The sequence below is a fragment of the Colletotrichum fioriniae genome (genome assembly GCF_027942845.1).
Source record: "Colletotrichum fioriniae strain IMI 355084 chromosome Unknown scaffold_21, whole genome shotgun sequence".
In the NCBI taxonomy this organism is placed as follows: Eukaryota; Fungi; Ascomycota; class Sordariomycetes; order Glomerellales; family Glomerellaceae; genus Colletotrichum; species Colletotrichum fioriniae.
The window spans coordinates 294987-316025 of NW_027076857.1; the positions used below are offsets into that span (position 1 = coordinate 294987).

At 53.1% G+C, this 21039-nt stretch overlaps 5 protein-coding genes and 1 non-coding gene across 6 annotated transcripts; 4 read left to right on the forward strand and 2 right to left on the reverse strand.

Annotated features, from left to right (window-relative positions):
• Positions 1-368: 368 nt before the first annotated feature.
• On the forward strand, positions 369-2678 carry SUP35 (translation termination factor GTPase eRF3; the record flags this gene model as incomplete). Its single annotated transcript, XM_053198452.2, has 3 exons — positions 369-738; positions 806-2559; positions 2622-2678. The coding sequence occupies 3 exons, from the start codon at positions 369-371 to the stop codon at positions 2676-2678; spliced, it is 2181 nt and encodes a 726-aa protein (XP_053044106.2).
• A 4838-nt stretch (positions 2679-7516) lies between these two features.
• Positions 7517-10452, forward strand: PCK1 (Protein kinase C-like 1; the record flags this gene model as incomplete). Its single annotated transcript, XM_053198453.2, has 5 exons — positions 7517-7622; positions 7819-7867; positions 7955-8197; positions 8306-8339; positions 9109-10452. 5 exons carry the CDS (start codon positions 7517-7519, stop codon positions 10450-10452), a joined length of 1776 nt encoding a protein of 591 aa, XP_053044107.2.
• Positions 10453-11056: 604 nt separating this feature from the next.
• On the reverse strand, positions 11057-12050 carry N0V96_012126 (uncharacterized protein; the record flags this gene model as incomplete). The annotated part of the gene is made up of 2 exons (XM_053198454.1): positions 11057-11882; positions 11998-12050. 2 exons carry the CDS (start codon positions 12048-12050, stop codon positions 11057-11059), a joined length of 879 nt encoding a protein of 292 aa, XP_053044108.1.
• Positions 12051-13068: 1018 nt separating this feature from the next.
• N0V96_012127 (uncharacterized protein) lies at positions 13069-14786 on the forward strand (the record flags this gene model as incomplete). The annotated part of the gene is made up of 4 exons (XM_053198455.1): positions 13069-13175; positions 13248-13492; positions 13545-13771; positions 13839-14786. The coding sequence occupies 4 exons, from the start codon at positions 13069-13071 to the stop codon at positions 14784-14786; spliced, it is 1527 nt and encodes a 508-aa protein (XP_053044109.1).
• A 251-nt stretch (positions 14787-15037) lies between these two features.
• Positions 15038-15109, reverse strand: N0V96_012128. The gene has a single exon. It is a non-coding gene; the product is annotated as a tRNA-Met (tRNA).
• A 2169-nt stretch (positions 15110-17278) lies between these two features.
• CKB1 (casein kinase 2 regulatory subunit) lies at positions 17279-18445 on the forward strand (the record flags this gene model as incomplete). The annotated part of the gene is made up of 2 exons (XM_053198456.1): positions 17279-17437; positions 17573-18445. The coding sequence occupies 2 exons, from the start codon at positions 17279-17281 to the stop codon at positions 18443-18445; spliced, it is 1032 nt and encodes a 343-aa protein (XP_053044110.1).
• Between the last annotated feature and the right edge of the window lie 2594 nt (positions 18446-21039).

Genomic DNA, 21039 nt, shown 5'->3' on the forward strand with positions numbered 1-21039 from the left:
TCAGGCGGCAGTCATAAATCCACAAAGTGAGTCATTCCAGCCCAACTTCATGTCACATTTTCTGGCCCATAGATTACATTGTTGCTCATCTTTTTGCCTCCCCGTTGTGTCACTCCTGTTACTGGTCTGCTGGCGCCACAGAGGTTGCCGTTCACATCTGAGGTGCAGGAAAAATAAACCCTCCAGCCCCTCTTTAAATCTTTCTCGGGGCGCATCTCGTTAACGACCCATCCCACTTCTAGCTCACCTCTGACCGCATTCTTCCCCCCTCCCCCGATTACGCTCCCCGATTGTGTGCAAACGACACGACACCTCACCTCACCTCTCGACAATCCCATTCATCTGCCGCCCCGCTGCAGCCCATCGCAATGTCGAACCTCAACTCGTGGGAAGACGACCCATCGGCCCAGGACGACAACCTGTCGCGCCAGGCCCAGCAGCAGCTCAACCTCAACCAGCAGAACCCTCAAGCCGGTGCCTTCCGTCCAGGCGGCTCTTCCTTCACCCCTGGAGCCTCCTCTTTCACCCCAGGAGCCCAGGCTTTCCAGCCTGGCCAGCAATACGGCGGCTACCCCCAACAGTACCAGCAATACTATGGCCAAGGCTACGGTGGTCCCGGCGCTGCTGGTGGTGCAGGTGGCTTCCCCCAGTACGGCGGCCAGCAAGGATACAATCAATATGGTCAGGGCAACTATGGCGGTTACCCCCAGCAGGGCTACCAGCAGCAGCAAGCCTACGGTATGTTTGAGGCACCGACAAGTCATCTTCTCTTCCATGAGAGTTGCCTAACATAATCACCTTCCAGGTCAAGGCTACCCCCAATACGGCCAGCAGCAGCAACAGCAGCCCCAGGCTGCGGCACCTACCATCGCTAAGCGTCCGACTGACGCCCCATCCTCTGGCTCCAGCACTCCTGCTCCAGCAGCCGCAGCCGCACCTCAGCCCTCAGTGAAGAGTGAGGGAGGCGCCAAGGTTTTGAGCATCGGCGGCGACGCCCCCAAGCCCAAGGCCAAGGTCCTCTCCATCGGTGGCACCGTCCCCCCCAAGGAGGAAAAGAAGAAAGAGGAGGCTCCCAAGGAGACCTCATCCGCGGCCGCAGTCGAGGCCGGAGCCAAGGCAACCGCTTCCAAGGCGATTGAGAAGACGGGAGCTTCAACCACTAAGTCTGGCAAGACTTCCCCTGCTCCTTCCTCGGGCCGTTCCAGCCCCTCTGGACCTGAGAAGAAGGGAGTCACGAGAGATGTCGATGCCGTCCAGAAGGAGCAGACTGCAGATGTCGACGAGGCAACCCTCAAGGAGATTTACGGAAAGGAGCACGTCAACATCATCTTCATCGGTCACGTCGATGCTGGAAAGTCTACCTTGGGTGGCTCTATCCTCTACAACACCGGCATGGTCGACGAGCGGACAATGGAAAAGTACAAGAAGGAGGCCCGGGATATCGGTAACCCGTCCTGGTACCTTTCGTGGGTCATGGACTTGAACAAGGAGGAGCGATCACAGGGCAAGACCATTGAGGTCGGTAGAGGTTACTTCGAGACGGACGTACGACGATACAGCATTCTCGACGCCCCCGGTCACAAGACGTACGTCCCCAACATGATTGGTGGTGCCTCGCAGGCCGACGTTGGTATCTTGGTTATCTCAGCCCGTAAGGGAGAGTACGAGACCGGTTTCGAGCGTGGTGGCCAGACCCGTGAGCACGCTATGCTTGCCAAGACCCAGGGTGTCAACAAGTTGATTGTTGCCATCAACAAGATGGACGATGCCACTGTCGAGTGGTCTCACGAGCGTTATACCGAGTGCACGACCAAGCTGTCCCAGTTCTTGAAGGGTACCGGCTACAACCTGAAGACGGACGTCTTCTTCATTCCCGTTGCTGCCCAGCAATCGATCAACATCAAGGAGAGAATCGCCAAGGGTATCGCCGACTGGTATGAGGGCCCTTCATTGCTCGAGTACCTCGACGGTATGAAGGCTCTCGAGCGCAAGGTCAACGCCCCCTTCATGATGGCCGTTGCCGGCAAGTACCGCGATCTCGGAACCATGATCGAGGGTAAGATCGAGGCCGGTGTCATCAAGAAGGGCATGTCGCTCGTCATGATGCCCAACAAGCAGAACATCGATGTATCTGCTGTGTACGGCGAGACTGAGGAGGAAGTGCAGGTTGCGCAGTGCGGTGACCAGGTCCGCATCCGCCTCAGGGGCATTGAAGAGGAAGATATCATGCCTGGATTCGTCCTGTGCTCGCCCAAGCGCTTGGTGCACAACGTCCAGACATTTGAGGCCCAGATCCGCATTCTGGAGCTCAAGAGCATCTTGTCGGCAGGCTTCAACTGTGTGCTGCACGTTCACGCAGCCATTGAAGAGGTAACCTTTGCCGCGCTGCTGCACAAGCTCCAGAAGGGCACCGGCCGCAAGAGCAAGCTGCCACCTTCGCACGCGAAGAAGGGCGACAGCATCATTGCTCGTCTGCAAGTCATTGGCGGTGCCGGATCCGTGTGCATTGAGAAGTTCGAGGACTACCCGCAAATGGGTCGCTTCACCCTCAGAGATCAGGTTTGTTGCGCCTCGATTTTCCAGACTTTCTTTTACCTGACGACTAACTCATGGGGAAATAGGGACAAACCATTGCCATTGGCAAGATTACGAAGCTGATTACGGATGAGACATCTTAAGTTAATACCAGATGACACGAAACCCACGGCTGACTTCAGGCGGAGGAAGAGAGCTGAGCGCTCCTTGGATTTGGCAGGCGTAAGGAACATTCGCAGGAACATGACGAACCTGTTATGGGCCATGACCAATGTGCATAGAAAGCAGCGCGAATCCTGGAAAAGAGAATAAGGCGACGTCAAAGGGGGCGGCCAATGCCGTTTACAAGAACCGGGTCGCGAAAGGCGCGGCATGATAGACCCCATACGTGGCATTCTCGGAACAAAGAGGATTTAGGAAGGGTAGGGACGGAAAGAACGGTTCTAAAACTCAAAATCAATCTCAAACCTTGTCAAACAAGCGCATGACGATGGCTTCACGTTTTGACCCTGTGTATGTGTGTGATGTGTACGGAAGGGGCGATTATGGGCGCTTGAATCAGGATTGACTAAATCCGAGGTGACTGCATGGAACTCTTTGCACTTCCGATAGATTCCGATGATAAGGGCATTCCCGGGGAGGAGGGGCAGTGATAAGATATGGCCCACCCTGCCCCCGCGGTCATCGGCAGCTCCGAGTTATTCTCGTGCTTGGAGGGGAGGATCTTTTGGGCCCAGAAGCCCTCTCCACGACTTTGGAAACTTGACAATCAACATGGGTGTTCACTGTGTTTGGGCAGAAAAAGAAGAACAAGTTGGCGTTGTGGAGCCGAGATATGACGGACGGCAATCTACTGTGGGGCAGTAGCGGAGCCGAGGGGGATCCCGGCCTAACGGAGACTTGCCAGTTCCAACTGACTGCGATGGGCAGCGTTGTCACGGTGTGTAATGTGTTTTTCCCGAGCCGTCGAGTTCACGTTGGATGGCTGGAGCCAGCATCGTGGGGTTGGTGTGGCAAGAGGTTGACAGCTTAGAGGTCAGAGGGAGGGAGGGAGCCTCTTCCAAAGTGGCCAGGCCAATCCACGGGGGAAAAAAAAGTCTGGAGTCTGGAGATGCTGCAATCTCATTTCTTCTTTTCTTGGTGTTGTTCCTCCGCCTCCTCCTCCTCCTCCTTCTCCTCCTCAATTACCCCAGAGAATTTGTTGAAAACGTGCAAGTTCCGAGTGACCACTTACCCCATGCTTGCGATTTTTTACGGGCTGGAAAGGCTTGGCCTGGGCAAGGTGAGTCGGTGACTCCCTTTTTTCTGTCCGTCACATGGTTCTGGGGAATGAAGCTAGGTACGTAATAGTAACAACCGTCAAGGCGAGTGGACAAGTAAAGTATTGACTATTCTCGTCAGAAAACACACCCCTCCCTAAGTAGGCTTAGGTTAGGTACTATTCATTTGTTGCAGGCACAGGAGGAATGTACTGCGTACACAAAATATGACGGAACGGCCATGGGATCAATATTCAGCCCCAGTGGGAGAGTCTTTGCTTGACCACACCCCTGCATCGAGTTGTGTTATAGCCCTAGACGCTTGAGGAACCAGAGATAAACGACAGAGTATGACGGGCGCACATCTATGTCTGTTCCCCTATCTATCGCATCTATTTAGTTCGAAATTCGGGTCAATATGATACAATCCAAAAACAAAACAAAAAAACTGGTGAAAAGAGAGCAAAAAGCTGGGAATTCCGAAGCAGGAGTCGGGAGAAGTCGGGATGCGAAGCTGAAGGTCAGCCTTTGTGCTTCCAGGACAACTCTCATTGGTTATTGCGCGTGGGGCGCGGGGTAGCCTGCGCTAGCGTAGGTACACAGGTACCTGTATCTGAACGGATAGACAGCGAAGGTGGGACCTGGAGACTGGAGTTCTATGCTCGGCTATGTGGAGGGGCAATTTAGAGGGGGGGTTCCGAAGCGGGGCCAGGCGGCTCTCGATGTAAGGTAGCAACAAACTTGAACGTCATCTTTTGGTCAGATTTCGGGGCTCATCCCGCTCAATACCAAGGGGTATCAGGAGGGTTTGTGCACACGAATACATGGTTGATTCAGAGCTATGTTTCTAAAATTTCTTCCTTGCACATAGCCACATTATACTGTACACACAACTCGTTCCCGTGAAAGCCCGATGGAGAGACTACGGAAGACCAGGGAGGGGGGGTGCCAGTCTCCAGATGGAGCCATGGTACTTTACCGGTAGGTGTTCCGTTGCTCGCATTGCATTGCCGCGATGCGTTGGCGGGGTTGGGCTTAACAAGACACACGCGCGCGCACGCGCACACATTGGCCCCAACTTCTTGATATCGGAACTTGAGAAGCGTTCGGGTTCCTAATTATTATCGTGAACGTTGTTTCAGCTTTCTTTGCATAGAAAAGAGACAGCTGACGGCAGCTTGGTGCCGATGAGCAACAGATGGAAACTTGACAGAACGCAGTTTGAAAACTGACGGTGAGTATCAGAAGTGGCAAGCGAAGAAGTGACGACGGAAGTGCCGTGGAGGGTTCAAAGACTCGGGAGTCAGGACTGCCTCAAAGCGGGGACGAAACATGTAACTGGGAGTGAGGAATGAAGAAGCGTCAACTACTAGATGTATTCGTACAGACTTTCCGTGTAAGCGCTTGAACGTTGTGTAAGGTAACTCCTTCTCAGATTTGTGGAAAGATTCGGAGCCGCAACTCGCCAAGTTCCATTGAAATTTCCCAGAATCTCAACCCGCAGGGTAACATGCTGATAGGGGCCGCCGCAGCAGGCAGCTAAAAAAGATCAGACCAAAAAGAAAACAGAACTGGCCTACGCAGTACTTGTTCCCAATCCCATGTTAAACCGACCTGTCTTGAAGTCTTGGCTGCGTGTGCTTTCTTTCCCCCTGTTGCTGGGCTCGCTGGGCTGAGCGGGAGACAGGGGTGAAGGCGGGCTGGGCTGGGCTGGGCTGGACAGTGGAGGGTACAAACGAAGAGGGAGAGCGGGGGTGCACAACTTAGACAGTAGTGCGTAGATGCGGCAAGGCACCGCGGTAATCGAACGCAGGTGTGAGTCTATACGCCGTACAGCATGTGCAACTGCTCAGTCTCCAGGTCTGAGACGGAAACGTCGGTGTACGTACCGATCTGGACGGACGGGTCCAGGTACGGCACGGAACGGGTGACTTGATTCGTATGCATTTTTAATTCAGGAAACCCCGTTTCTGCTCTATTGGCACATTAATTCGAGGTCGCTTTCTACGCGAGCAGGTAGAAGCGTTTATTCGAGGCTGACTCGATGCCGAGTCAGAAGCCGAAGTTTTGGGGCTTCCTTGCGCAATTCGCAGACATAGTTTCGGCGTGCACGCGGCTTTGTCCGGGTTGATGACCTAAGGTGCGGCAAGGGGAGGTTTGCCCCGGGCCCTCCAGCAAGATTTGAATAATTATCCGGGTGAGCGGCGGGTGGGATAATTGATCTTCATGGTCCGGCCTTCTTTTTTGGCGCCGACATGTAACGGGATCCCCTCCACGTTATGATATCTGCGTTGTGCCCAATCATATCGGGGTAGTATCCTATTTCCTGTTCGATGATGTAGCTAGCCTGATCACCGATGGAGTTATTCTTCGGGCTGCCGTTTCCTGGGAAATCAACATTGAGGGTTAGGTAGCGAGCGACAAGCGTGTCTGTCCCGGAGGCCGCCCGAACTCTTTCGTCTGTTGACATTTGTACCTCCATGTACCTTTTGCCAAACCACATTACAGAAGAACCGGCAGCCAATCACGAACCGTCAAATGTAGATGGAGTTCCTGCAAAAGACGGCCAGAAATGCAAGAGACAACCCCGTTGCATCTCTCTATGGTGAATTGGCATACCCAACTTACGTACTGGGAAGGTGGACGGCTTCAAAGATGAGGTAAGTTAGCCAGGATTCGGGAGGACTAGGCCGACGCAACGGAGACAGACGGAGGAAGCCCGCAGATTGTGGGGATGCGCCAACAGGGGGGGAGGTTGGAGGGGTGTACTCTTTGCCTTGGTTAAGGCAGAAGAAGGTACTTGCAAGGCTCCAGATTCAAACCCAAGATCAAGGTGGGATTTGTGTATTGCAGGATTGTGCATCATGATAGACGCTGTTGAAGAGAACATGGTGAAATTTGGCTCCTTCACTTTGCCCTGCTGTAACCACTTCCACCCCCCCTTAGCCCCGCGATAACATGGCCCGAAGGGAAACACGGCGGGCAAGTTCGGGCCCTCGTTATCTTGGGACGATGAGGCAATCCGATATGCCCTCGCACTCTTCAACCTGCTGCTACTGCATGTCTCTTTTTCTTCATTTTGTCTTTTTCCTTTCTTCGCACTGCCCACACACCCTGCTCACACACCCCTGACACCCCTCTCCCCTCTTTCCTCCACACATTTTCTCCCGTACCTAGTCGTACTAGTGCATTGTACTACACGCCTCCATTCCCAACCTAGGAAGCACCATGCAAAGATACAAAGTGACAAAGGGCTCGAGACAAGACGTCTCCCGAGAAGTCTTCCCCAACTCTCTCCGATTCTATCCCTATTCCTCCTCTATCCCGAACCCGCACAGGGATCTACGCCCCTCCGCCGAACCCGAGATAATATCGTGAAGCTCGCAGCAACGGCAATTCGTCCAGTTACATCGGCCTCTTCGCCCCCGCGACTCCACACGCCGCGCCCGTTCTTATAAGTCCAAGACCCCATTCTGGCCCTTCTATCCTCGGTCCAGCTTCAGATCCAAGCCACCCAAAGCAGCTTTGTCTACACTTGTACTCGCCAGTCTCACACTCCCATCTCACTCCGTCCACCCCGGCAATTTATTCCAGAAGTGTGGATACGATTCCTTTCGCGATCCCTGAAAGCGGACGAGAACCACAAGCCTCCAAGCCTTGACCCAAACCATCTTCACCCGATCTCAAAGACCTACCTTCCAACGACTCAATTCTTTATAACCATGAAGGATCCCGTCCAGAGAACTGCTTCTCCCTACACTGATCCCAAAGTTAAAGGCCCAAAGTCTCAGATTCTCGCAGAAGGAACCCAGGCAGACTTACGCAAGAGTACGTCCACACTACATCCCATCTCCGTTATATCGTCATATGACCTCTTATACACCCATTCCCCTCCCCGAGATTTCCCACAATAATGCAACTCATTCTTGGTCTCATCTCTATACAACCTCTCACCTCACCCCAAAATATCACCATCACCCAAATTTCACCAATCGACAAGTTGTAGCTAACATGGCGCCCTCAGTGATCGCTAGCAACGTTAACAAGACTCCTCTCCACCCTGGTGGTGTCGCGTAAGTTTCTTGCTGTTTCTTGATTTAATAAGTCCAGTAACCTGGACGGACAACACAAGAAACAGCTGGCTAATTCATTACCTGCAGTCCCCACCAGGAGCACACCGAGCTTGAGGAGGAGCTCCACGAGACCGCGCACATTGACTACGACCGTGTCGCCATTATCCCCAACCCTTCCGTCCCCGCCCTCTACGAAGATGCCCTCGTCTACGAGACCGGTTCCGCCATCACATCAAGTGGTGCCTTGACTGCCTACTCTGGAAAGAAGACTGGTCGTTCGCCTCTGGACAAGCGAATTGTTGAGGAGGACAGCTCCAAGAACGACATCTGGTAAGCTTTCCTCGCCTCTCAAAGCCTGAATAGTCGATGCGCATAGCTATAGAATGGCCGGCGCTGACCATTGAATGCGTAACTATTTGCTAACACGATGTTCACCAGGTGGGGCCCCGTTAATAAGCCCATGTCACCCGAGGTAAGAGAAACCGCACCCCAGATCGAGTCATGGTGCTGTGGGCACGCTTCCCCTTGGTCCTTTGTTTGTGTGGCTCGTCATCGGTTGGATATTCGCATTTCCCCAAGACACCCAGCCATGGCAACTGCGCTTGCGCCCAAACAGAGCCGTCTGTCACGCGACCTTTCAGAGACAGCAGCAAAAAAAAAAGTTACGGAGGAAAGTGTCTGGGCCCTTTCTGCTGCAGGCTTCAGTCCTACCCTGAGTCAGCAGCGAAACGAACTCAGGCACTGCCGAAGACTCCTTGCTGTCCACGAATGCGTCATGTTTCAGCTCGGCACTGCTATCGGAAGTCCACTGCCGCTGGTCCTTTCTGCACAAACCCGAGGAATTGATGCACGTTCATCGCATCGGTTCATGCCGGAGGGAACTTCATCGAGATGGACCTTCATCCAATGTTTTCCCCCGATGTTCCCCGCCAGGTTCCTCGGGTGCAGTTTTGCGACTGGGAGTGTCGTCATCCATGGGTGCAACCCCTCCTCGTTCCCTTTTGGGCCTTGGATGCAGCGCATGAGAAAAGAGGGCAGTTGGTTGCCGGCCCCGCACTTTCCAGTGCAAGGCCGCGCTAAACCCTTTCCTCGCGACTCCACTCCCTGTCACCCATTCTCTCCTTCCACACCCACCCCGCGTACCGACGGCTTCCATGTTCCTGCTTCTCCCGGCGCTGGACCCACACCAAGCGCCCGGGCCAACCTCTTTTTGAGCTTTCGCTGACATGTGAGATTTCTAGGTCTGGAAGATCAACCGCGAGCGTGCCATCGACTACCTTAACACTAGAAACCGCATCTACGTTGTTGACGGTTACGCCGGATGGGATGAGAAGTACCGTATCCGCGTTCGTGTCATCTGCGCTCGCGCCTACCATGCTCTGTTCATGAGAAACATGCTCATTCGCCCTCCTCGTGAGGAGCTCGAGCACTTCCACCCCGACTACACCATTTACAATGCCGGCTCTTTCCCCGCCAACAGATACACCGAGGGTATGACCTCTGGCACCTCAGTCGCTATCAACTTCGCCGAGAAGGAGATGGTCATTCTTGGTACCGAGTACGCCGGTGAGATGAAGAAGGGTGTCTTCACCGTCCTCTTCTACGAGATGCCGATCAAGCACAACGTCCTCACCCTGCACTCCTCTGCCAACGAGGGCAAGAACGGCGATGTCACCCTCTTCTTCGGTCTGTCCGGCACCGGCAAGACCACTCTCTCTGCCGACCCTCAGCGCGCCCTGATCGGTGACGACGAGCACTGCTGGAGTGACCGCGGCGTCTTCAACATTGAGGGCGGCTGCTACGCCAAGACCATCGGCCTGTCCGCCGAGAAGGAGCCCGATATTTTCGGCGCCATCCGCTTCGGCTCCGTCCTCGAGAACGTTGTCTTTGACCCCGAGACCCGTGCCGTCGACTACGATGACTGCACCCTGACAGAAAACACCCGCTGCGCCTACCCCATCGAGTACATCAGCAACGCCAAGATCCCCTGCATGTCAGAATCTCACCCCACCAACATCATCCTCCTCACTTGCGATGCCCGCGGTGTCCTGCCTCCCATCTCCAAGCTTGACCGCGCCCAGACCATGTTCCACTTCATCTCTGGTTACACCTCCAAGATGGCTGGAACCGAGGACGGTGTTACTGAGCCCCAGGCCACTTTCTCCTCCTGCTTCGCCCAGCCCTTCCTTGCCCTGCACCCCATGCGCTACGCCAAGATGCTTGCGGATAAGATCGAGCACCACAACGCCAACGCCTGGCTCCTTAACACCGGTTGGGTCGGTGCTGGTGCCGCCCAGGGAGGCAAGCGCTGCCCCCTCAAGTACACCCGCGCCATCCTCGACGCCATCCACTCTGGAGAGCTCGCCAAGGTCGAGTACGAGACCTACGACGTCTTCAACCTCCAGGTTCCCAAGACCTGCCCCGGTGTCCCCGACGAGCTCCTCAACCCCAAGGCCGCCTGGACTGCCGGCAACGACAGCTTCAACACCGAGGTCAAGAAGCTTGGCACCCTCTTCAACGAGAACTTCAAGAAGTACGCCAGCGAAGCGACTGAGGAGGTCGTCAAGGCCGGCCCCGTCGTTTAAAGCGCAAGCATGCTCTGAGTTGATTAGCGATCATATTTATGGATTTATGAAGGGCTCTTTTCTTTAATCATCTTTTGGGTACAACTTTTTTTTGGGAAATTAGGATGTGTTGTCGACATAGTTCCGACACGAACATAATTGTCGCGCGGATTGGATACCGCGGCAAGTTTTGGGATTTGGGTGTCAAAACGGAGTGATATCTGTTCTGGGCTTCATTTCATAGAATGAGAATGAGAATAAACATGAAGCAAAACTATTTTTCCAGACCTTGAAAGTGAGAGATGTGGCCAATATTTGCTTCTAACAAACGTATTTGATTCCATTGGTTCTAGTGCACACATTGACCAAAGCCTGAGATCAATCTTGAATTCTTTCGCTCGTCAACCCGTGAAAGCAGTATGTGACATATCGGCTCCAGCAAGGATGTAGGTTGTGACAAGTCACCTCTTAGTCTGCGAATTATTCAGTAACCATGCCGTGTTGGTAGATGGAATCTTGGCAGTTGATCAAGTCCAACCGCAAGTCGGTCTTTGTCTTCATCATTTTTAGTTTTGTATATTCTCGCAGTCTAGATTCTTCCAGTGTTCCTCTTGGCTCCCCAAATCTACCAGTCTCTAGAAGAAATCTTCTCCGCCACGATCCACCTCACAGATCCAACAGGCGGCATGTAGATCTCCTTACCGCTCTTGAACTCCCACCCTTCGGTTCGGCCGCCACACGACTTCATCAACGCCTCGACTTCATCGGGCGTCCTCGTCCTCAGCGCGGAAATGTACCCGTCAAACACCAACACGAACGGGATAATCGGGATGAGGTAGGTAAAGATAAGGACCGAGAAGCTGCGCAGCCTCCAGGCGTACAGAGGCGCGAAGATGAAGCAGCCGATACCGAGGATCGCGGGCATGATGAAGGACAAGAGGTCGCGGCCCTGCAGCTCCATAATAGCAAAGCCATCCGACGTCTCGAGGGTATTCTTCAAAATCGCCTTGGCCAGCGGGTCGTCAAAGTGGTGGAAGGCCAGATTGAACAGCCGAAACACCTTTTTGCCCTTGGAGGTGTACCCGTCGACCAGCTCGCGCGGCGCGTGCGCGGCGTCGACGCTCTTTGGTTCGTAGCCGATATGCTCGCTGCGCGCCGCGGCGCGGGCCCAGGACTCGGTGTTGGGGTGCAGGTCCGTCAGGACAAAGTCGACGTTGGGCTGCTTCTGGGCGGTGAGGTGGCGGTTGACGAAGCGCTCGATGGCCGGGGTGGGACCGCCGGAGCCGGCGCAGAAGTCGATGAAGGTATAGGAGGGGAGGCGAGGGCCGAGGACGTGTTGGAGGATCTGGGCGGCGACGCGGGCCGGGGAGGAGGTTTGGAGGACAGGGACACGGTAGACCCAGGCTGCATGGAGGCCTTCTTGGACGTAGGCTCGGAGGAAGGAGGGGAACCTGTGTTGGGAGGGGTTGTGTTAGCTTTCCACAATGAAGCTATAATTGAAGGAGAGAGAGAGAGAGAGAGAGAGCTGTGAGAGGTGAGAGGGGGAATCGGGAGGCGCAAACATACCAAGTCTGGTCGTCAATCTCAAAGAGGTGGAATCGCGGGACGAGAGGCGCCATCGTGATGACGTCGAGATGCTAGTAGTTGCCGTCTGAGGAATTTGTTGACACTGGCGGCCGAATGAGCAGTTAATGTAGTTGATTATGCTGGTAAGAAAGCTTCGACGACCAGATCACATGCAAAGCGTCCGATGTGTAGCTCCTTGCAAATCGGCCGGAAGTTCAACCTGGCGGCCACGCACGAGGGCTTTATTACACGGTGCTTCTTGTTGAGACAGATGGAAGTTCGAAGCAGAATTGGGGGTCTCCCTGTGCCCTGCCGTTAGCCGGCACGGGGTGGCGGGTGCGGGAGCTATCGCATTCGCTAGTGCTGAGCTCGAGACAGGGAAAGCTCCAGCCTGGGCATGGGTCCAACCCCCCCCCAGCTCCGCTAGAAACGTGCCTTTTAAGTTCCTCATCAGCTCACCACGATGGAAGCAAGGCCTGAGACCAGCGTGGTGTTCCAAAGGACAAGTAACCACAGGCTAGATTAATATGGCACATTGTTGAATTCATGGTTGTAAGTACCCTTGACGGTATTATGGCGCGTAAGGTGAAGAGTTCTTGGAACAGAACATCGACATGATGGTGGGGAGCTACCTTATCCTTAAAGGCAACAAGGGGCCAAGGGCTTGAAGTTTCGACAGGGGGAACATGTTTAGTGTAATGTGGACTCACTCGGGAGCGGCGCAATGGAACTCTGAGTTCCCCCGTCGGTGGTACAAGCTACCAATTGCTCTCCTCTCACTGGTCGATGTCTATGAAGACGTTGAGGCCATTGGACAATTGTGTTGGCCTTCGTCTTCGTCATCATATGCTTCGTGGTATCATTTCGTATTCGTCTCTTCTCAACGCCTTCCATCCACCATTCCTATCCTGGTTGGGGTCAAGAAATCAGAAGTTACAGTCTGGCTGATAATTCTTGGAGGTTCAGTTACGGTAAATTGAGTCTGAAAGTGTGCATGGTATCTTCGGCACAGATGGTAGTGGAAAGTCGTCCCACGTTTCGGTTCTGACAGATCAAGGACACCGCCTCGTGATGGGGCTCATCAATGCCCCAACAGCCCTCGCAGTAGCTGCGATCTCTCTTCTGATATACGCCATCTTTGGTCAACCAAAGTTGCGGAGGAACGGTGTCCCATTGCGGTCAGTTCACCAACTTTACATCCTATTGGACTATCAATTACGCTATTTCGTCAGATATTAACTTCAGTCCAGACGACCCCCTAATACACTGCCGCTCGCTGGAAATGGCATCATATTCCTTAGAGACCGTCAGAAGCTATTCGATTGGTTCACCAAGTGTGAACGACTGTACGGCTATGAAACGCTGCAAATCTCTGTTCCCAGTCTACCTCCAGGGGTTATCATCAGCGATCCCAAGAACCTAGATTACGTGTTCAAGAACGAGGGCATATTTGCCAAGGGCGAGTTCTTCAAGGGGAGATCTAGGGACTTATTTGGTGAGTATTAGTGCCTCTCCGCATTGATGGTCATTGCGCTTACGGACCACAGGGAATGGCATCATCAATGTTGATGGCGAGCTGTGGAAGGTCCAGAGAAAGGCCGGACTCAACTTCCTTAATACCTCGAACCTGAGGGTTCTAACAGACGTAGCGCTGCCACAGTATTTATCTCAGAGTGTCGCTTACCTCGGAAAACAGTCCGGTAACGACGTTGTGGATTTACAAGCAGTCTTTCACGAGATCACAACCCAACTCATGGGGAAGATGGCTTACAATGTATGTTGACATGCTTTTTTACCGTCCATTCTGCCCTTCTCCTTGCTCCGTCTAACACATTACATAGATGGAAATGCACGCAGAAGACACGTTCGGCCTGGCTTTCGACTACGCATCTGGTGCAACTGCCGAACGGTTCCAGAACCCAATGTGGTTTCTCACAGAGATTCTCAATGGAACACGTCTGAGGAAATCCATCTCTGTCGTGAAATCCTTTGGACGGAACATAGTCTCCAGTGCGATGACGGACAGAAAAGCGTCTCCCAAAACCGTGCGGGACGTCTCACAAGACCTGGGGAACGACAGGCTCGACGACATATCCGGCAGTCTAGTCCAGTCATTACTGGACTCTATTGGCGACGAGCAGCTGGTCGCGGATGCCGCGCTGAATTACCTCTCTGCGGGTAAAGATACCACGGCGCAGGCTCTTACGTGGACATTCTACCTGCTCATGCAATACCCAGAAGTCGTGGCCAAAATCCGCGAGGAGGTTGACGGCATCAAAGAGCATAGTGGGGATACTCTTGAGAAAGCCATTGCGGAACGGGGTAACCCGAGCACAATGCCGTACGTCTTCTCAGTCTTCTATGAAGCGTTGCGCATCTTCCCACCGATCCCTTTCGAAATCAAACAGGCTGTTCAGGCAACGACGCTACCGGACGGCACCTTTCTGCCCCAGAACTCCGTCATTGTCTGGTGTACCTGGGCGATGAACCGCTCGCGCACCACATGGGGCCCCGATGCGGACCAGTTCCGGCCTGAACGATGGCTGGTCGACGGTAAAGTTATCAACAAGAGCACCTCCGAGTTCCCAGTCTTCAACGGCGGGCCAAGGACTTGTCTGGGGAAAAAGATGGCTGAGATCATTGCCGTGCAAGTGATTGCGACCGTGGCTAGTCTGTTTGATTGCGTGAGAGTCGATGACTCGACGAGGGTCAGCAAGAGTAGTCTTACCTTACCGATGAAGGACGGCCTGCCCTGTTTTGTACGTCGTAGACCTGAAACTCAATCCTAACAATCAATTCTTCGTTCTTGAAGGCTCTGACCGATGCCCTTTGGTGACAATTCTTGACTACTGAAGGTAATTGGTTCGTGTGTGGCTTAGGACACACGATGTCGCTCCCGAAGGGCCACCGATACAAAGAGGAACCACTGTCGCACTTGTTCACGGCCGGGTGAGAAAAAGAATAGACAAATACGTTCTCTGGTCCATCATGGTCTAAAGAATCAAAAGGCATAGTTCAACAGCAAAAATCGCAAAAGAAATAGCACAACCTGGTTTCGATCCAGGGACCTCTGGGTTATGAGCCCAGCGCTCTACCCCTGAGCTATTGTGCTGTGATGTGGGGCTAATTGTTGAGAAGTCGAAGCCAAATCAGCGTAAATAAATGCTCATTTCTCTCGCGTAGCACTTGAGGTCCCAGAATTTAGCATCTTTGTCAGATGATTAGTTGTCAAAATTCCTCAAACATTAGGTGAAAGTCAGCCCTTACATTTCAACGTTTGAAGAACTCGAGGCATCGTTGCTACCCTTAGATCTGTCACCCATTGAGAAGCATCAAGTTGAAGAAGTGCGCTAGTGCGTGTGAGATATCACGAAGTTAGACCATGCGCCATGCAGACAAAGTCTTGGGATTGTTCCTTGAAAAGATCAATTACAGAGACACTCGAGGGCCTATTGTGTGCTCAAGTTTTATACATTCTTTCGAGTGTTATATTGACTACCTGAACCACCAATTCACGGAGGCATTCAACCTCCCGTCATGATGTCCACTCTTGACACTATGCCACCAACCCTTTGGAATGAAAAGGGCATTTCCAGGGCTTAATTGGGCCTCTGTAATATCCTCATGGCTCTCCAACCCCCAGATAGCCGTGTTCATTGCTACCCTCTCGCGGCCCTCCATCATTTCCGTCGACCTTATGCGACTACTCCCCGACTGCTGAAGCTGGGTCTGAACCTGACGATACAGCCGATCGCCAGATGGCGGCGGTAGCAGGCGGACTGTCTTGCTGCCAACAAGCTGACAGAACAAATTAGGATTCGGATCGCGATGTAGCGGGGTATACGTCGGTTCCAGCCCGAGCCACAAGCTCGAATTATAGACGTCGCCTTTGCCGGCTTCCAAAACAATGCGTGGAACTGGTAGGTCTTGCTGGAGTTCTAGAGGTAGGTCCGGGAGTTGAGCCTGGGCTATGTAAAGTTGCTTGATCTTCTTCTCGTGCAGACTGTTGAATTCCGCAGCCTTCAGAAGAAGTTGTAGGGGAGCAACGAAGGACGAAAATTTTGGCTCCGAGGCATCTGGGTGGGATGCTGCGTGGACGATGCCTGCTAGCACTGCACCCATGGGATTCGGGTCTGATGCGAGCCATGCAAGAAACTGGCTTGTTGTGTTTACTAAAACCCCAGAATCTTCGGCGATCTGAGGACTCATGAATTCGTATGGAAACATGTGGTGGGCGAATTGGTCCATATAGGGAGTGAATTTGGTGGTAGGTCTCCGGCTAGCGTCTTGGGCTTGGGCGAACCATTTCGAAGATGCCGAGAAGGAGCTCTGCTGAGCAGGACTGGAGGACTGGCCAAACAGGAGAGGTTTCCCTGGTGCAAATGACGATCTTCGAAATTCTTCGATGTTGACTACCTCAAATGGACGCTTTGTAGCTTCTACCGAGTTCACTGTTGAAAATCCACGTCGAATTTGGGAGGCCCTAGATGAAGTGAACGCGCGGCAACAGCCACGGGCAAGAAGCCTCATGTATGAGAGCATCTATTAAAGGAACATAGTCTTAGAAACGAGAAAGAGAACAAGAATTATTATGTGAAATGGAACGAGTCATAAGCAAGTTAAGAAGGGTAGGGCGGGCAAGCAGTTTGACTTGATTTGGCATAGCTACGTACTCGGGCACATAATGGAATGACGCCTCGGTGAACAGCAATGGAGCAATGGAAGCGAGAAGGAGCACCCTCACCGAGAAGATCGGCGAAGGGAACAATAGCAGGCCCGCTCACCAAGGAACCGATCGAGTGCGCACAGACCAGCATAGTGATTGGACGTAATCTCAGCGGGCTGGGCTTCGTGAGGCACCGCAGTCCACAGCCCACCCACCACAACTACAGCTTTTGCTTGAGAGGCTCCAAATACCGCTTCTCTCCCCTGCCGCCAAAAAAAAAAAAAAAGGACGGAGTAAGGTTTCTCTGTATCGCAACTCGACTTTGCTCCGTACACGGCATCCGACCGCTCGCGATATCATTCCTCGATCTTGCAACTTCCGCATCGCCGACGTCCTTCGCGCTCGAGATGCGCCGTACTTGACCTGTCACGCCCTCCAACTACCCCGCCACCTTTGCGCCCCTGCCGGGAGACTATCGATATCCAAAGCAGCTCTTCGGAGACCATCGCTGTCCTCCATCCGACGACTGTATCGCGCGTGCTTGACCGCGTCGCAACCCAACCCATTTTTAAACGACACCCCGTCAATACCATCACCTTGGATTACCTCGACGACATGTCCACCTCTTCGGGGGCCCCGGAGTCTTGGATATCTTCCTTTTGCTCTCTCCTCGGCCATGAATACTTCGCTGAGGTTTCTGAGGAGTTCATCGAGGATGACTTCAACCTCACTGGCCTGCAGAACCAGGTCGCAATGTACAAGGAGGCACTCGAGGTACGCAGGCTCTTTTTTTCTTTCCCGCTTGAATACTCTTTTTTCTTTTTTTTCCTATTTGGCGATGGGGTGCTCAAGCGACCTTTTCAGCCCCAAGGCTGCGTGATAGACGTCAATGCTGATTGACTTGCATAGATGATCCTCGATGTGGAGCCTGAAGAGGACGAGGACGAAGAGGAGGAGGAAGATGAAGACGAAGACGAGAACGATTCGGGAGATCAGGACCGACTCGGCCCCAGACATGACCGGAGACAACACAGCCGCATGGCTAGCGACCTAAGCGTTATCGAGTCGTCGTCCGAGATGCTGTACGGCTTGATCCATCAGCGATTCATCTGCTCGAGGGCGGGTATTCAACAGATGAGCGAGAAGTACGAGTTGGGCCATTTCGGCTGCTGCCCCCGCACCAACTGCGACCAAGCGAGAACACTCCCTGTCGGTCTCTCTGATATTCCCGGCGAAGACACCGTGAAGCTGTTTTGCCCATCCTGCCTCGACGTCTACGTCCCTCCCAACAGCCGTTTTCAAACCGTCGACGGTGCCTTCTTTGGCCGTACCTTCGGCGCTCTCTTCCTCCTCACTTTCCCGGAATACGACCTCACTAAGCGTGGGGCCGAGGTTCTCAGCAGCGGCGGCGCACGCATTAACGATGATTCACTCGAAATGATCAACGGCATGTACGCCAAGAACATTGCACCGGGCCTGGGCGCTGGACGTATATATGAGCCCCGTATATACGGCTTCCGCGTTTCTGAGATTGCAAAGTCGGGCCCTCGGATGCAGTGGTTGAGGGACAGGCCGGATAGCATGACCGAGCTGGACGAGGCGCGTCTGTACGCGGATGAACACCCCGATTCAGACGATGATGAGGAAAACATGAACGGCAACGGCCGGCCTACCACCCGTCGCCGTGCTCCTGGCAATGCGCGCCTCCGTGCAACGCAACGCCAGGCGCAGAATGGCAGTCCGATGGCTGTGGAAACGAACGGCGCAGAGTCGGAGCTTTAGACTTAGTTTGGAAAACGATTCTCACTTATGGGACTGATAGTCCTCCGGGATTGGGCGGCAGGTGTGGCGCCGCGCCAGGATGGGGATGGAGGCAATAAGCCAGCGAGATAAAGATGTCGGTGCAGATCGAGTGAGAGGTCAATATGGCTGCCCTGCATAAGGTAGATGGCGTTTAGGAGGCACATCCCGATCTCCGTTGATGAAAGAGGCACGGCGTTGCTAAGGGAGACGCATTACTGAAGTAAAGAACTCATGCCGTTACACGAACTCTGGTTTCAATTCTTTTTGCAGGCAATGGTGCCTGTTGTATAGGCTTAATGCGCTGGCCATTGCATTTCTGGGCCTCGGGACACTGAAAATAGACTGCATGCAATTCGACGGTCAAACACAAGGACTCTTCATCTCGCTCTCGTCACGATGCAAGGAGATGATGCCTCTAGACAACGGCTCGGCGGCAGGTCCCCTTATAGGTAGCGATGGCCCACGTGAAAACCATATCTTGCCCCATGGGGTCAGCATCTCGATGTCCACGCTGCGTCTTTCTTTGACCTGCATACTGGTAGCGTATCACTGGCCTAATATTCTCGATTCCACCCCGCCCCCTCCTCCCACCTGCTCCTCTTCTCCCGGCCGCATGTTCCCGGGGTCGCCTTCATGCTTAATGCCCCAGACGATCCTCCTAGACCCACAAACCCATGCCGAAAAGAGTCGATGAGAGGACTATACGACCTCGGGTGAATGCTAGACAAATCTACGATCGAGCCTCTTTTCATTTACCCTATGCCTGCTATTTACCCGGATGATGTCACCCTGTACCAACGATGCGGGGCCTCGGGCTAGGCTTGTTCATTACCAGATATCCCGAGCATGTTTGATGAGATTATCATGCCTGTCCAGTTCGCCTATAACTTGCCCGTCTAGTCTGGAAGATAACTACTGAGTATCATGTGCTGGAGAAGGGCATGTCTTGTTCATTATAGGAGACATGATGCTTCCATTCGTAACAGTTGCCGTGTGGCTGATGAGTTTTTCAACTGCACAGGAATTTAACTCGACCTTTTTACAACCCAATAATCCCAGGATTTCATCCAGATCCTAGTTGTGTATTTGTCCCTGAGTGGAATGACACCTTTTTCTGCGCATCTTCTAGTTTCAATGCATTCCCTGGCATACCTCTTCATGCTAGTAAAGATTTGCAGAATTGGAAACTAGTCGGTATGTTCCACCAATTACTCAAGAGTATTGCTACTTTGTTGACACGGTCTAGGGCACGTCTTGAACAGGAAAGAACAGCTCCCTCGACTTGTTGAGACAAACCGATCCACAAGGCAAGTCTCCCGGAGCAGAAAAAGCCGGCTTTGGCTGACGATGTCCAGTGGTATTTGGGCACCAACATTGCGTTACCACGATGATACGTTTTGGCTTGTTACGACTCTTGTAGATGATGATAGAGACGCGGCAGATGCTTCGAGATGGGACAACGTATGATCTGATCCACGTTCTTTCCTCTAACCCATCTAACCCAACTCTCGGGTATCAAGATTATCTTTAGGGCGCGAGATCCTTTTAATCCTGAGTCTTGGACTGACGCGGTCCATTTCGAGTTTGAAGGATACGACACGGAGCCATTCTGGGACGATGATGGTAAGACATACATCAATGGCGCCCACGCCTGGAAGATCGGGTAGGTATTATGGAAAAGAGAATGACCCTTGAAAAAGCTAATGACGCTGAAACAACGACAGGCCGTGGATTCAACAGGCAGAGGCCAATCTCGACACCGGGGAAGTCGGAGAATGGAGAACCATCTGGAACGGCACAGGCGGCATGGTCTGTAGAACGCCCTCTGGAGTACTACACCAGAGCTGACACTGGACTAGGCACCTGAGGGACCACACATCTACCGTAAAGATGGCTATTACTATCTTCTGGCTGCTGAAGGTGAGTTCACACGAATATCCTCCGAGTCCAAGGAGCTAACGACAAGTTGAAAGGCGGAACTGGAATTGGGCATATGGTCACGATGGCCCGCTCAAAGAGTATTGGTGGCCCGTACCAGTCAAATCCATTGAACCCTGTCCTGACCAATGCCAATACGACCAATTATTGTCAGCAAGGCGCAAAGAGTGCTCTCTTTCCAAGTTGGCTCTGCAGGCGAGGCTAACGGAGACCAGTTCAAACTGTCGGACACGCAGATCTATTTCAAGATGCCTCTGGGAATTGGTAAGGAGCTCCACCATTGTACTTTAAGTAGCTAATGAGAACACAGGTGGTGTGTTGCCTTGGCCACGAGATCGGGACCGGAATGGCTCAACTTCCCAATGGGTCGAGAGACGGTTATGACTTCAGCAACGTGGAACAAGGGGGAATGGCCATACTTTACGCCCATTGAAGGGAAGATGAGTGGCTGGGAAATGCCGTCGGACAATCTGGATATTGAAGACCCCGGGTATGAATCACATTATCTTCCCTTTCCATGAGACTTGCACTAATACAGCTAGCCCACTGGTCTCACTGGGAGAAGTTGAAGGTGACGCTTTTGAGTTCGCCCCAAATTCGACCCTTCCATCTCACCTCACGTATTGGCGGTATCC